Source organism: Oncorhynchus clarkii, chromosome 13 (assembly GCF_045791955.1).
Source record: "Oncorhynchus clarkii lewisi isolate Uvic-CL-2024 chromosome 13, UVic_Ocla_1.0, whole genome shotgun sequence".
Classification (NCBI taxonomy): Eukaryota; Metazoa; Chordata; class Actinopteri; order Salmoniformes; family Salmonidae; genus Oncorhynchus; species Oncorhynchus clarkii.
In genome coordinates this window covers 9,903,899-9,919,117 of record NC_092159.1, presented here as the reverse complement: position 1 = coordinate 9,919,117, position 15,219 = coordinate 9,903,899, and the positions used below count along the sequence as shown (strand labels likewise).

At 42.4% G+C, this 15,219-nt stretch overlaps 1 protein-coding gene across 1 annotated transcript in view; it reads left to right on the top strand.

Annotated features, from left to right (window-relative positions):
• Positions 1-14,890, top strand: part of LOC139423741 (ligand-dependent corepressor-like) — a 78,632-nt gene extending 63,742 nt beyond the window's left edge. Inside the window, exons 5-7 of the mRNA XM_071175361.1 lie at positions 742-1,176; positions 4,371-4,458; positions 13,406-14,890. Coding sequence (XP_071031462.1) covers positions 742-1,176; positions 4,371-4,458; positions 13,406-14,561 — 1,679 coding nt within the window. The 3' untranslated portion in view covers positions 14,562-14,890. The remainder of the gene's footprint in view (positions 1-741; positions 1,177-4,370; positions 4,459-13,405) is intronic.
• The last annotated feature ends 329 nt before the right edge of the window (positions 14,891-15,219 follow it).

The following is a 15,219-nucleotide window of genomic DNA, read 5'->3' as shown; positions in this document are numbered from 1 at the left end:
AGAGGTATTAAAAAACATGTCCTGTAGGTATATATCTATGTCCACATTCTAACAGTCTGTCTGTACAGAGAGGTATTAAACAACATGTCCTGAAGGTCTACATCTATGTCCACATTCTAACAGTCTGTCTGTACAGAGAGGTATTAAACAACATGTCCTGAAGGTCTGCATCTATGTCCACATTCTAACAAGTCTATTTTTAATAAAAATGTATGTGTGTATAGTCACATCTACCTTAATTGTTATCAGCTTGTATATATATATATTTTTTACTTTTTTTTCTTCACATAAACAGTAATATTTCCTGGTTGCTAAAATTAGAATAGTTCGCCTAATTTCAGTTTATGTTACAAAACAAGTCATGTAGAGCTTAGAAAGTTGCTGTACGGTCTAAACCGCTGTGAAATATATTTTCAATAACCAGTATAGTATCTTCAGCTGTCTGAAGCTGGTGTACAAAACTGAAAGTAAAAGATGCAAAAACAAAATGAAAGAACAGGAAGCATAGAAATAGTGCACATGGAACATATCTACAACTTCTGAGACTGGCTTTCAGTGAGAATGACAGGTTCATAACTGACATTTCTACGTGAATTTGGTCCGTTCCCCCATAAAGTGACATATTGCAGCTTTCATGTTTCTAGTTGTAGTGCTGCCAGATCTTTAGCCGGTCGTTGGAATGTTAAACAGATTAAGAATGTTCTAATAGGTGTCTAATGTTGTGTGTTTGTTTGTCTCTAGCAGACCTCCCAAGCTTCTCGGACCCTCACATCCCTCTAGTGGCTCGTGAGATAATGCAGCGAATGATCCGTCAGTTCGCTGCCGAATATACCTCAAAAAACAGCTATTCTCAGGACCCCCCCCATCACCCCCAGCCCAACGGCATCAAGGACCAAAGCCGCCTCCTGCCGAGAGCGGCCTCTCCAGCCCCGGCCCCCCTCGCTCTGCCGGGGGCGTCCAGCCCCCCGTCCCCCGCCCCGGGACCGGGCCTCAGCCCCGCCTCCGCCTCTGCCTTCGCCCCGGACAGTGGGAACGGAGCCGGTAGTAACTGTAGTGGTACCGGTGCTGCTGCCTCTGCACAGAACCCCGTCCTCAGCAAGCTTCTCATGGCCGACCAGGACTCTCCACTGGACCTCACCGTCAAGAGGCCCGACCCCACAGAGACCAAAACAGAGGGTAAGACACCACTCACACGTCCATATCGAATCAAAACGTAGTTACCTTATAGATAAAATGGTGTTACACTGTACAGTGAAATGCCCACTTGCAGGCTCTCAACAGTGCAACAACAATAAGAAAAAGAGAAACAAATATTCAATAAAATAAATAAGTAGAAGAAAAACCTGGACGGAAGAACTCCCCCATAACTTCAATAGAACGCCCTATATCTCTCCTATCTCCATTTATATCCCTATATCTCTCCTATCTCCATTTATATCCCTGTATCTCTCCTATCTCCATTTATATCCCTGTATCTCTCCTATCTCCATTTATATCCCTGTATCTCTCCTATCTCCATTTATCTCCCTGTATCTCTCCTATCTCCATTTATATCCCTGTATCTCTCCTATCTCCATTTATCTCCCTGTATCTCTCCTATCTCCATTTATCTCCCTGTATCTCTCCTATCTCCATTTATATCCCTGTATCTCTCCTATCTCCATTTATCTCCCTGTATCTCTCCTATCTCCATTTATATCCCTGTATCTCTCCTATCTCCATTTATATCCCTGTATCTCTCCTATCTCCATTTATCTCCCTGTATCTCTCCTATCTCCATTTATATCCCTGTATCTCTCCTATCTCCATTTATCTCCCTGTATCTCTCCTATCTCCATTTATCTCCCTGTATCTCTCCTATCTCCATTTATCTCCCTGTATCTCTCCTATCTCCATTTATCTCCCTGTATCTCTCCTATCTCCATTTATCTCCCTGTATCTCTCCTATCTCCATTTATCTCCCTGTATCTCTCCTATCTCCATTTATCTCCCTGTATCTCTCCTATCTCCATTTATCTCCCTGTATCTCTCCTATCTCCATTTATCTTTCCTATATCTCCCTGTATCGCCAATATCTCCCCTATATTGACTATATCTCCCCTGTATGTTGCTTATATCTCCCCTATATCTCGCATATATCGCCTATATCTCCCTATAGGTCTCATATAGCTTCCCTGTATCTCTTCTATAGCTCCCATGTATCTCCTATGAGCCACTATATATCCTTTATATATCCCTCTATCTCTACTATATCTCTCCTATATCTCCACTTTAACTCACTTATATATCCGCTATATCTCCACTATATTGCCTCTAGCTCTTCTACATCTTGCTTATATCGCTCCCCTATATCGCTCCGCTATATCTCTCCCCTATATCTCTCCCCTATATCTATCCTATAGATCCCCTATATCTCTCCTATATATCGTTCCTATATATCCCTTATATCTTCCCTATATCTCCCCTATAGCTCTCTTACAGTTGAAGTCAGAAGTTTACATACATTTAGGTTGGATTCATTAAAACTCGTTTTTCAACCACTGTTAACAAACTATAGTTTTGGCAAGTCGGTTAGGACATCTACTTTGTGCATGTAAGTCATTTTTCCAACAATTGTTTACAGACAGATTATTTCACTTATAATTCACTGTATCACAATTCCAGTGTGTCAGAAGTTTACATACACTAAGTTGACTGTACCTTTAAACAGCTTGGAAAATTCCAGAAAATTATGAAATGGCTTTAGAAGCTAATTGGAAGGGTACCTGTGGATTTATTTCAAGTCCTACCTTCAAACTCAGTGCCTCTTTGCTTGACATCTTGGGAAAATCAAAAGAAATCAGCAAAGACCTCAGGAAAAAAATGGTAGACCTCTACAAGTCTGGTTCATCCTTCGGAGCAATTTCCAAACACCTGAAGGTACCACGTTCATCTGCACAAACAATAGTACGCAAGTATAAACACCAAGGGACCATGCATCCATCTAACCGCTCAGGAAGGAGATGCGTTCTGTCTCCTAGAGATGAACGTACTTTGGTGCGAAAAGTGCAAATCAATCCCAGAACAACAGCAAAGGACCTTGTGAAGATGCTGTAGGAAACTGATGCAACAGTATCTCTATCCACAGTAAAACGAGTCCTATATCGATATAACCTGATAGGCCGCTCAGCAAGGAAGAAGCCACTGCTCCAAAACCGCCATAAAAAAGCCAGACTACGGTTTGCAACTGCACATGGGGACAAAGATTGTACTTTTGGGGAAATGTCCTCTGGTCTGAAGAAACAAAAATGGAACTGTTGGCCATAAAAAAGTGGGAGGCTTGCAAGCCGAAGAACACCATCCCAACCATGAAGCACAGGGGTGGCAGCATCATGTTGTGGGGGTGCTTTGCTGCAGGAGGGACTGGTGCACTTCACAAAATAGATGGCATCATGAGGTAGGAAAATTATGTGGATATATTGAAGCAACATCTCAAGACATATGTCAGGAAGTTAAACCTTGGTCGCAAATCCCCCACAACCTGTAATTGGACCAGTAAAAGTTGTATAGAGCCAAACAGACTGGGCCTAATGAAAACTACTAGTATCCTAATTCTAACAAACAGTTGGAGGCTGAATGCCAAGTCGCGTTATGCTGAAAAATAGATTTTTGAATCTTAAAAACATTAACCCCCATGCCTTAAAATCCCTCTTGCCCTATAGACATTTGGCCTGGATTATCCTCTAATGCCTGTGACCATATATGGTATTATAGTGTTTTTATGTATGCCTCCCACACACACCCATAAACACACAGAGAGAGAAATTCATTTTAATATCACCACCTTGTTTTGTCCAACCAAAAAGCCCTAAAGATTAAAGAGGTCCTTCAGCTCTGTTCAGACGGGACAGGTCATCAGACAGGTCATCAGACAGGTCAGCTGCACTTTGGGGATTACTAACCCGTGGAGGAGGAGGAGGGTGTGTGTGTTTTTGTGTGTGTGTGTGTGTGTGTGTGTGTGTGTGTGTGTTTTTGTGTGTGTGTGTGTGTGTGTGTGTGTGGTTCAGTCAGTGGAAAGAGGAATATAATATTGTTATTACTCTTTAAACTAAGAGCAGAGCGGAGGGAACAGTAATGATTATTTTCACTATTTATTCATGTGATTTTCTATGTTGTATTCTTCTCCTGGAGTCCTTTTCCTTTCTCATTTCCAGTGATTTATAGAGTTACACAAACATCTGTTATTGAACGGCACATTTACAATGTTAATTACATTCATTTAAAAAGTCCCAATCAATTGAAGTCAAGTTATACAGTACATACTTAGATCATCTGTGATGAACTGTGCCCTAAAACAGTGTGTGTGTGTATCTGCGTATGTTAATCCTCAGATGGTGTCCTGGACCTCTCCACCAAGAAGGCCCACGGCACCATCCTCAAAAACTCTCACAGTTACACCCTGTTGCCCACAGTGAAGGGGTAAGACACACACACACACACACACACACACACACACACACACACACACACACACACACGCCACACACACACACACGCCACACACACACACACGCCACACACACACACACACACACACACACACACACACACACACACACACACACACACACACACACACACACACACACACACACACACACACACACACACACACACACACACACACACACCTCCATTATAAATGATCATTGTAGTGATCAATGTGTTATTTCCCATTGGTTTCCAAGGTAATCACCTCTTGTTACGTTACGATGTCAAGGGCTTACAGCGCCGGAAGAGAACTAACCCTCATCCATTATCATTATGATTACAGTACCTAGGTTTTTATAAGTAACTAACCCTCATCCATTATCATTATGACTACAGTACCTAGGTATTTATAAGTAACTAACCCTCATCCATTATCATTATGATTACACTACCTAGGTATTTATAAGTAACTAACCCTCATCCATTATCATTATGATTACACTACCTAGGTATTTATAAGTAACTAACCCTCATCCATTATCATTATGATTACAGTACCTAGGTATTTATAAGTAACTAACCCTCATCCAATATCATTATTATTACACTACCTAGGTATTTATAAGTAACTAACCCTAATCCATTATCATTATGATTACAGTACCTAGGTATTTATAAGTAACTAACTCTCATCCGTAATCCGTATGATTACAGTACCTAGGTATTTATAAGTAACTAACCCTCATCCATTATCATTATGATTACAGTACCTAGGTATTTATAAGTAACTAACTCTCATCCGTAATCCGTATGATTACAGTACCTAGGTATTTATAAATATGTACAGTGCCTTGCGAAAGTATTCGGCCCCCTTGAACTTTGCGACCTTTTGCCACATTTCAGGCTTCAAACATAAAGATATAAAACTGTATTTTTTTGTGAAGAATCAACAACAAGTGGGACACAATCATGAAGTGGAATGACATTTATTGGATATTTCAAACTTTTTTAACAAATCAAAAACAGAAAAATTGGGCGTGCAAAATTATTCAGCCCCCTTAAGTTAATACTTTGTAGCGCCACCTTTTGCTGCAATTACAGCTGTAAGTCGCTTGGATATGTTTATTTTTGAACCATTCCATTGTAGATTTTGCTTTATGTTTTGGATCATTGTCTTGTTGGAAGACAAATCTCCGTCCCAGTCTCAGGTCTTTTGCAGACTCCATCAGGTTTTCTTCCAGAATGGTCCTGTATTTGGCTCCATCCATCTTCCCATCAATTTTAACCATCTTCCCTGTCCCTGCTGAAGAAAAGCAGGCCCAAACCATGATGCTGCCACCACCATGTTTGACAGTGGGGATGGTGTGTTCAGCTGTGTTGCTTTTACGCCAAACATAAAGTTTTGCATTGTTGCCAAAAAGTTCAATTTTGGTTTCATCTGACCAGAGCACCTTCTTCCACATGTTTGGTGTGTCTCCCAGGTGGCTTGTGGCAAACTTTAAACGACACTTTTTATGGATATCTTTAAGAAATGGCTTTCTTCTTGCCACTCTTCCATAAAGGCCAGATTTGTGCAATATACGACTGATTGTTGTCCTATGGACAGAGTCTCCCACCTCAGCTGTAGATCTCTGCAGTTCATCCAGAGTGATCATGGGCCTCTTGGCTGCATCTCTGATCAGTCTTCTCCTTGTATGAGCTGAAAGTTTAGAGGGACGGCCAGGTCTTGGTAGATTTGCAGTGGTCTGATACTCCTTCCATTTCAATATTATCGCTTGCACAGTGCTCCTTGGGATGTTTAAAGCTTGGGAAATATTTTTGTATCCAAATCCGGCTTTAAACTTCTTCACAACAATATCTCGGACCTGCCTGGTGTGTTCCTTGTTCTTCATGACGCTCTCTGCGCTTTTAACGGACCTCTGAGACTATCACAGTGCAGGTGCATTTATACGGAGACTTGATTACACACAGGTGGATTGTATTTATCATCATTAGTCATTTAGGTCAACATTGGATCATTCAGAGATCCTCACTGAACTTCTGGAGAGAGTTTGCTGCACTGAAAGTAAAGGGGCTGAATAATTTTGCACGTCCAATTTTTCAGTTTTTGATTTGTTAAAAAAGTTTGAAATATCCAATAAATGTCGTTCCACTTCATGATTGTGTCCCACTTGTTGTTGATTCTTCACAAAAAAATACAGTTTTATATCTTTATGTTTGAATCCTGAAATGTGGCAAAAGGTCGCAAAGTTCAAGGGGGCCGAATACTTTCGCAAGGCACTGTATTTATGCTATTTGGATGTAATTCTTCATAATGTAGGAGGTCAACGTTAGACTGCATCAAAGACCTCAGGGACTATTGGTTTTCCTGTTGTCTCTCTAGTATATACAGCTTTTATTTACTTACCCACATAGTCGTGGTGGATTTTATTGATACCTGAGTGTTTGCCTTCAAGTCATATTTGCATGATTAACACACCGTACAAACTTTGTTTTCCTGCTTTAAATTAGAATAAATGACCTGTATAACTATGGAATAGACCTTGGAATGATTAGAACACACAGAAGGTCAAAGATGGATTTGAGCGGCTTGATACATGTTGACGCCCAAAGCGATATTGTATGGTGAGGGTGGTGTGTGTAATCTGTTGGAAGACACCTCGTTGGTGTATCAGAAGCAGCGTTGGTGGTTTGGGATTCACTAATGATCAGGTCATGTAATATTAACTAAAGAGGGGGATGAGGAACTGGATGTACCCTCCTCCCTCTCACCACCCCTCCTCCATCCACCCTCCTCCCTCGCTCCACACCTCCATCCCTCCACACTTCCTCCGAGACCTCAGATATATTACCAAACACAGAGCGTCTCACTCATTTAGCATACCCCTTTATTTTACAGTGTGAAAATGAACCTAGTATTTTACTTACACAATCAAATGATAACAGAATCCTTTAAAAATATCATGACACCATAATGACCAATACATCAATAGTTTGTTCATTTTAGTTTCATAACTGCAAATAAGTACCACTAGTCACCATACACCATTAACCACCACTGTGTGTAGACTACAGTTGACTAAACACGTTTTTAGACATTTTTGCAAATTTATATTTAAAAAAAAAACTGAACTATCATATTTACATAAGTATTCAGACCCTTTACTCAGTACTTTGTGAGGCACCTTTGGCAACGATTACAGCCTGGAGTCTTCTTGGGTATGATGCTACAAGCTTGGCCACACCTGTATTTGGGGAGTTTCTCCCATTCAGTTATTTTCCAGTCTCTCCAGAGATGTTTGATCGGGTTCAAGTCCGGGCTCTAGCTGGGCCACCCAAGGACATTCAGAGACTTGTCCCAAAGTCACTCCTGCATTGTCTTGGCTGTGTGCTTAAAGTCGTTGTCCTATTGGAAGGTGAACCTTTTCCCCATTCTGAGGTCCTGAGTGCTCTGGAGCAGGTTTTCATCAAGGATCTCTCTGGACTTTGCTCTGTTCATCTTTCCTCAATCCTTACTAGTCTCCCAGTCCCTGCTTCACTGTTGGGATGGTGCCAGGTTGCCTCCAGACGTGACGCTTGTCATTCAGGCCAAAGAGTTCAATCTTGGTTTCATCAGACCAGAGAATCTTGTTTCTCATTGTTGTGAGAGTCTTTAGGTGCCTTTTGGAAAACTCCATGCTGACTTTCATGTGACTTTTACTTAGGAGTGGCTTCTGTCTGGCCACTCTACCATAAAGACCTGTTTGGTAGAGTGCTGCAGAGATGGTTGTCCTTCTGGAAGGTTCTCCCATCTCCACAGAGGAGCTCTGTCAGAGTGACCATCGGGTTCTTGGTCACCTCCCTGACCAAGGCCCTTCTCCCCCGATTGCTCAGTTTGGCCTGGCGACCAGCTCTAGCAAGAGTCTTCTTGGTTCTAAACTTCTTCCATTTAAGAATGATGGAGGCCACGGTGTTCTTGGGGACTTTCAATGCTGCAGAAATGCTTTGGTACCCTTCCCCAGATCTGTGCCTCGACACAATCTTGTCTCGGAGCTCTATGGACAATTCCTTCGACATAAAGGCTTGGTTTTTGCTCTGACATGCATAGTCAACTGTGGAACCTTATATAGACAGGTGTGTGCCAATCAATTGATTTTACCACAGGTGGACTCCAATCAAGTTGTTGAAACATCTCAAGGATGATCAATGGAAGCAGGATGCACCTGAGCTCAATTTTGAGTCTCATAGCAGAGGGTCTGCATACTTATGTAAATAAGGTATTTCTGTTTTTTATTTTTAATAAAAGTGAAAAAATTGGTGTAAATCAATGAGGGAAAAAAATGTATTTAATCCATTTGAACAAAATGTAGAAAAAGTCAAGGGGTCTGAATACTTTCCGAATGCACTGTGTGTGGTGTAGACTGTGTGGTGTAGACTGTGTGGTGTAGACTGTGTGGTGTAGACTGTGTGGTGTAGACTAGACAAAATGGTGTAGACTATAAGGTGTAGACTATTGTAGACTATAAGGTGTAGACTATTGTAGACTATAAGGTGTAGACTATAGTAGACCATAAGGTGTAGACTATAGTAGACTATAAGGTGTAGACTATAGTAGACTATAAGGTGTAGACTATTGTAGACTATAAGGTGTAGACTATTGTAGACTATAAGGTGTAGACTATAAGGTGTAGACTATAAGATGTATATTATAGTAGACTATAAGGTGTAGACTATAGTAGACTATAAGGTGTAGACTATAGTAGACTATAAGGTGTAGACTATAAGATGTAGACTATATGGTGCAGCCATAATTACTGTGAAACCACCTTCTAACTTCCTCATCAAGTATATTCTAAATGTAATTGTAAAAAATATATATAACTACTTCATCAGGGATGTGTGACTTTTTGACATATAGATAACAACCTCATCAGGGGTATGCATATACTGTATGTACAGATGTCGGATCTTGATTTGAGCCAGTTTGCTACAGCAGGAAAATAATCCTGTAGCAACAGGAAATGTGAATTATTTTGTGGATTATAATTAATGGACATTTTTGTAGGGGTTGATACATTTTTCGTTAGGGGAAAATCAAGTCTGGAATTTCTAAGTGGAAATGACAAAATTCAGAATCCTTTATAAAACTCAAATACACTACATGTTTGCAATTCTCAGCAACAAAAGAGTTATCAAATTAAGATCCAACGTCTGTACTTGTTTTGGACATATGCATGTCCATGTCCATATGTCCATAATATTTTTTCCTTCACAGGATTTGGTTGCTGACTTCCTCAGTGCTAAGGCTCATTCACTTTCTGTCTACACTTCCCCTTCCATTCTGATTGACATATCTATGGTCCTATTTAGAAGGTAGCATTGAGCTGTCACTCTGCTTGTCTGCGGGGGACTGGGATGTGTGCTTCCTGCTTAAAGGCTACTGTTGCTATGGTTACGTACTGAACAGTACCCGACACCAAGGTCAGAAAAAAGTCACTTCTTTCTCAGGTAGTTCAGAAATAGAAACGTTAAGACCCGTCACGGAAATGTCATTTGGGAGCTTCAGCACGGGTTTCTTAGAAAACACTATGTTCTTTCTAGCCCGTATAGGAACAACTTTCAGGCCTGATTTCAGGCCAACATAATGGAAAGGAGAAAGGGAGCTCAAAAGGACAGATTCTCTAAAATAATAATGAGTGGAGTAAGAAAAAAAGAGCATCCTTGTGTCGCTCAACCCTTTTTGTGACTATTTCTATACGAGACACGCCAAGGTTCATTCTCGTTTAGCTGGGAACGAGACCTCTCTGCCGTCAACTCCAACCGCAGCCATTGTCTATTGTGTTGTCAGGTGAATTCTATGACACTGTTACTATGTACAGTTTATCCTATACCCGTTAATTACAACCTGATCACAATGTGCTCCATTCTGCGCCCTCGATACCTTCTCAGGCAAATGAGTCTTTATCCCAGGGAGGGATTGGTATTATGATCATGGTCATTCATGCTGTGTGTCCTTGATGTTTTCCCTCCTCTCATTGTCCTCACGGTATTTGTTAGTGTAGCAGACTGTGCGTGTGTGTTCTCTGTTTACTCAGTACATGGCTCTCTATCTCTTAAACAGCATTAAGATTCACTAACATTTAAAATCACTTATTTTTTTTTACGTGGTAAAATAAAGTTGCTTGGTTGTTTTTGAAGCAAATTGAATTCAAAATGTCCCTGTAAATGGATAGTTACGCTTCATGCAAGACGGGGACAAAGAAACAACAAAGCATTGCACTTCAGTTTAAATACGTTTTCTCTGCGTGAAACCAAATTATTTGAACGAAATTGAGTTTGAAAAAGACGGACACTAAAATTAAACGTTTGACATGAGTAAGTTCGCTCTAATTACCTATATGAAAGTGACTCACTCTGTCACAACATGCATGTTTTACACATGGTAAAAAAAATATAGGAAATTAGTGTTAATTGTCTCTTTCTCTCTGTGTCTCATGAGCACCTTAATTGTTGAAGATAGGAGCTAACGTGCTGTAATGAGTGGAATATAGCTCCGGCTACGTCCACTTTGCACAGTAAATATAATTCATCAGACACCGATGCATCCCAAATAGCACCCCATTCCCTTTGTAGTGCACTACGGGCCCTGGTCAGAAGTAGTGCACTACATAGGGATTAGGGTGCCATTTGGGATGCAGGCAGCCACTCTCTCCCATGTGATGAGACCATATGGAACAGCTAACGAGTTATAATCTGTATGAGGGCAACTACTTTGTCAAGCTGTCAAGATGTATAACTAGCTAATAGCAAACACAAGTTTACAGCCAAAACATTTTCTCAAATGGGCTTTTTGCTCAAACGTAATGTAATGAAATGAAATGGAGATTGAACGCCCACCCTCACGCCAGGAAGTAAATTGAATTTCAAATAAAGGTACTGTCTCTAAACTGAAGGGACCAAATAAGTAGTTATTTGTGTCTATGCTATATCTAGTAATCATGAAATTAAAGGGGCAGTTGAAACAATCACAAAGCGATTCTCCCCGACCCTGTTTCAGTAGAAAGCTGAGAAATGTAACCACTCTCAAATTCATAGACAGAGCTACAGATGTATGATTATAATTTGACCTACAGTGCATTCGGAAAGTATTCAGACCCCCTGACATTTTCCACATTTTGTTACGTGGATCACATAATGTTTGTTCCTCATCAATGTACACACAATGCACACCCATAATCACAAAGGGAAAACAGGATTTTAAACCTTTTTGGAAATGAATTAAAAATAAACAACATAAATACCTTTATTTACATAATTATTTAGACTCTTTGCTATGAGCTCAGGTGCATCCTGTTTCCATTGATCATCCTTGAGATGTTTTTACAACTTGATTGGAGTCCATCTGTGGGAAATTCAATTGATTGGACATGATTTGGAAAGGCACACACCTGTCTATATAAGGTCCCACAGTTGACAGTGCATGTCAGAGCAAAAACCAAGCTATGAGGTTGAAAGAATTGTCCATAGAGCTCAGAGACAGGATTGTGTTGAGGCACAGATCTGGGGAAGGCTAACAAAACATGTCTGCAGCATTGAAAGTTCCCAAGAACACTGTGGCCTCCATTATTCTTAAATGGAAGAAGTTTGGAACTACTAAGACCACTAAAACTGAGCAATCGGGGGAGAAGGACCTTGGTCAGAAACCCGATGGTCACCGATGGCCTGAATGTCAAGCGTCACACCCAGAGGAAACCTGGCACCATCCCTACGATGAAGCATGGTGGTGGCAGGATCATGCTGTGTGGGATGTTTTTCAGCAGCAGGAACTAGGAGATTAGTCAGGATCGAGGGAAAGATGAACGGAGCAAAGTACAGAGAGATCCTTGATGAAAACCTGCTCCAGAGCACCCAGGACCTCAGACTGGGGCAAAGGTTCACCTACCAACAGGACAACGACCCTAAGCAGACAGCCAAGACAATGCAGGAGTGGCTTTGGGACAAGTCTCAAGGAATGTCCTTGAGTGGCCCAGCCAGAGCCCGGACTTGAACCCAATCAAACATCTCTGGAGAGACCTGAAAATGGCTGTGCAGTGACACACCCCATCCAACCTGACAGATCTTGAGAGGATCTGCAGAGAAGAATGGGAGAAACTCCCCAAAAACAGGTGTTCCAAGATTATAGCGTCATACCCAAGAAGACTCAAGGCTGTAATCGCTGCCAAAGGTGCTTCAACAAAGTACTGAGTAAAGGGTCTGAATACTTATGTAAATGTATTATTTCAGTTTATTATACTTTCCGAAAGCACTGTATATTTGCAGAAAAATTCTCAGCAAAAAAAGAGTGATCAAATTAAGATCCTACATCTGTATGGATGCACGGACTGACCATCCATGATATCAGACTTATCATTTTATGCATGTTTCGAGGCCATGTAGTGTTTGTTTACATTTATTTTTTTTACAAACATGGGAGTATTACAAGCTTACATTTTGGGTTCTGATGGGGTACAATTATCCTGATGAGGCATTTTATAAATGATATTCTTCAAGAATCAGTGGGTACCTCTAATTCAGGAGTCCAGAAATGGATGTAGCAACTGCAGATTGCCCCTTTAAAGTGTGGGAGATGAGTTTATCATTTAGATGTTGCATGTTTACATGTTTACTGTTATACGTTTACTGTTATATGTTTACTGCCGAAGAGTTTTGCTGAAAACCTCCCCCCCTAAACAATGACATATTATGGAAGAAAGTTCAACTTTAAAAACACAAGGTAATGTGTGTTTTTAGTGGTACTAAAAAGTGGTACTTTTGGTTTGTTGGCATTAACAGTCAGCAGTGTAGAGTAGTGTAATTTTAACGTGTAGTTTTTGGTTCATTACAATTCACTTTCTGAATCGACTGATTTGAGTACTTCCAAGTTAACACCCCTCTCTTCTCTTTTCCCTCCAATCAGGCGTGCCCTGAGAGTTGAGCACTCCTTTCGGGACGTGGAGGACGATGACATGCTGCCGAGAAGCTTACAGGACGGGCTGAGGGACAGCTACGTCAGTTCCGCCCCCCTCAAGCCCCCATTGGCCCATTCGCTGCTTATAAAGGAGGAGCTCCTCAGCCAGAAGCACCGCCTCCTCGGCCAGCCTCCGGCTCTCTCATTGGCTAGTCTGGAGGCGGCGGGGCTTCTCAACCACGGGAACAAAGGGAACCACGTGGAGCCCCACCCCCTCCTGGCACGGGACGGCTCTCCGTGGGGTTCCTCCAGTGGTAAAGCCCACCACCACCAACTGGACAGCCTGCTGAGGCTGAAGCAGGCCAGCGCCATCCTCTCAGACCTCCAAGACCTGCCTCTGTTCTTGGACAACCACCACCACGGGGCGTTCTCCTCCAAGAGCTCCTCCGGAGGTGGCCTCCGCCACCACCATGGCTCCACCAAGACCCACCATGAGGTGGTGGTTAAGAGGGAGCCGGGAGGCCACCACTCCCCGCCCGTGGACCTGAAGATCCCCCAGGTGAGGGGCATGGACCTGTCATGGGACTCCCACGCCTCAGACCTGTACGGGTACGGGGCCATGGTGGTGGGCGCCGGGGGCCACGGTGGGGTGGAGAATGCTTTGAGCAGGAAGCTGAGGGTCATCCTTCCCAAGCAGAACCGGCGTGCCGGTAGCCTGAGAGGCAGCCTGGGAGGTTTTCTGGATGGGGCGGCAGACTACTGGAGCTCCGACGTGGACCAGGGGACCTCCGGGCAACCATACCCGACCTCTGACCCCGAGGGCGACCCGTGCTCTAAGCAGCCCAGGAAGAAGAGGGGGCGCTACCGCCAGTACAACAGCCAGATCTTAGAAGAGGCCATCGGCATGGTGATGGGCGGGAAGATGAGCGTATCCAAGGCCCAGAACATGTACGGGATCCCTCACAGCACACTGGAGTACAAGGTGAAGGAGCGACTGGGCACACTGAAGAACCCTCCTAAGAAGAAGCTCAAATTGACCTTGAGGATGGGAGGACAGGATTCCGCCGCCGAGTCAGAGACTACACCAACCGCGACGCCGCGAGAGGTTGCGCCACCGGAGGCCGCCGATCTGAACCACGAAATGAAAATGGAATTTGAAGATTAACTGAGAAACAACGATGACGACGAATCCTCCCTTTCCTTATATATGTATAAAAAACATCTTAACATTAAGACTGAAGTAATTGGAAACAAATGGAGCTTTATTTGTGCCAATTTACTGTTGCAGTATCTGGGTGAGCACAAGCGCAGGGATATGAGGAGGATTCTAAAACAAGCTGGAGATGAAAACTAAACCAATCGGCTGGTTCTGCGGTTGTCGTTTTGACACTGCACATTTGTTTAGCTTTTATATCAAGCGGCGAAACAAATGCGTCAAAAGCCACGAGTGACGTGACAGTTATTAATTACAGTTTGTAAAGCATGTTGATTATCCCCCCCAAAACCCTAACTCCCCCTATTCTGAACTTGATACACTGACCCTGCATTGCTTTTAAATGCAGCCTGTGCTGCGGAATATCTCAACTTTGGGAAAAATGAGAGGGGGTTAAACCCTTTTGAACATACTATTATGGTCCCCCCCCCCCCCCTCTCATTTAAGTACTAGTACCAATTGGTAAGTGAACTGTCTCCTATGTTTTGAACCAACTCTAAAACTAGTAATGTCCCAGGAAGCTCTCTCACCAGGAAGCTGAATCAAAACCGCATTATTTCTATCGCCAGGTAGCCATTTCTCTTTAACAAACGCAAAATTTTCTTTCCTC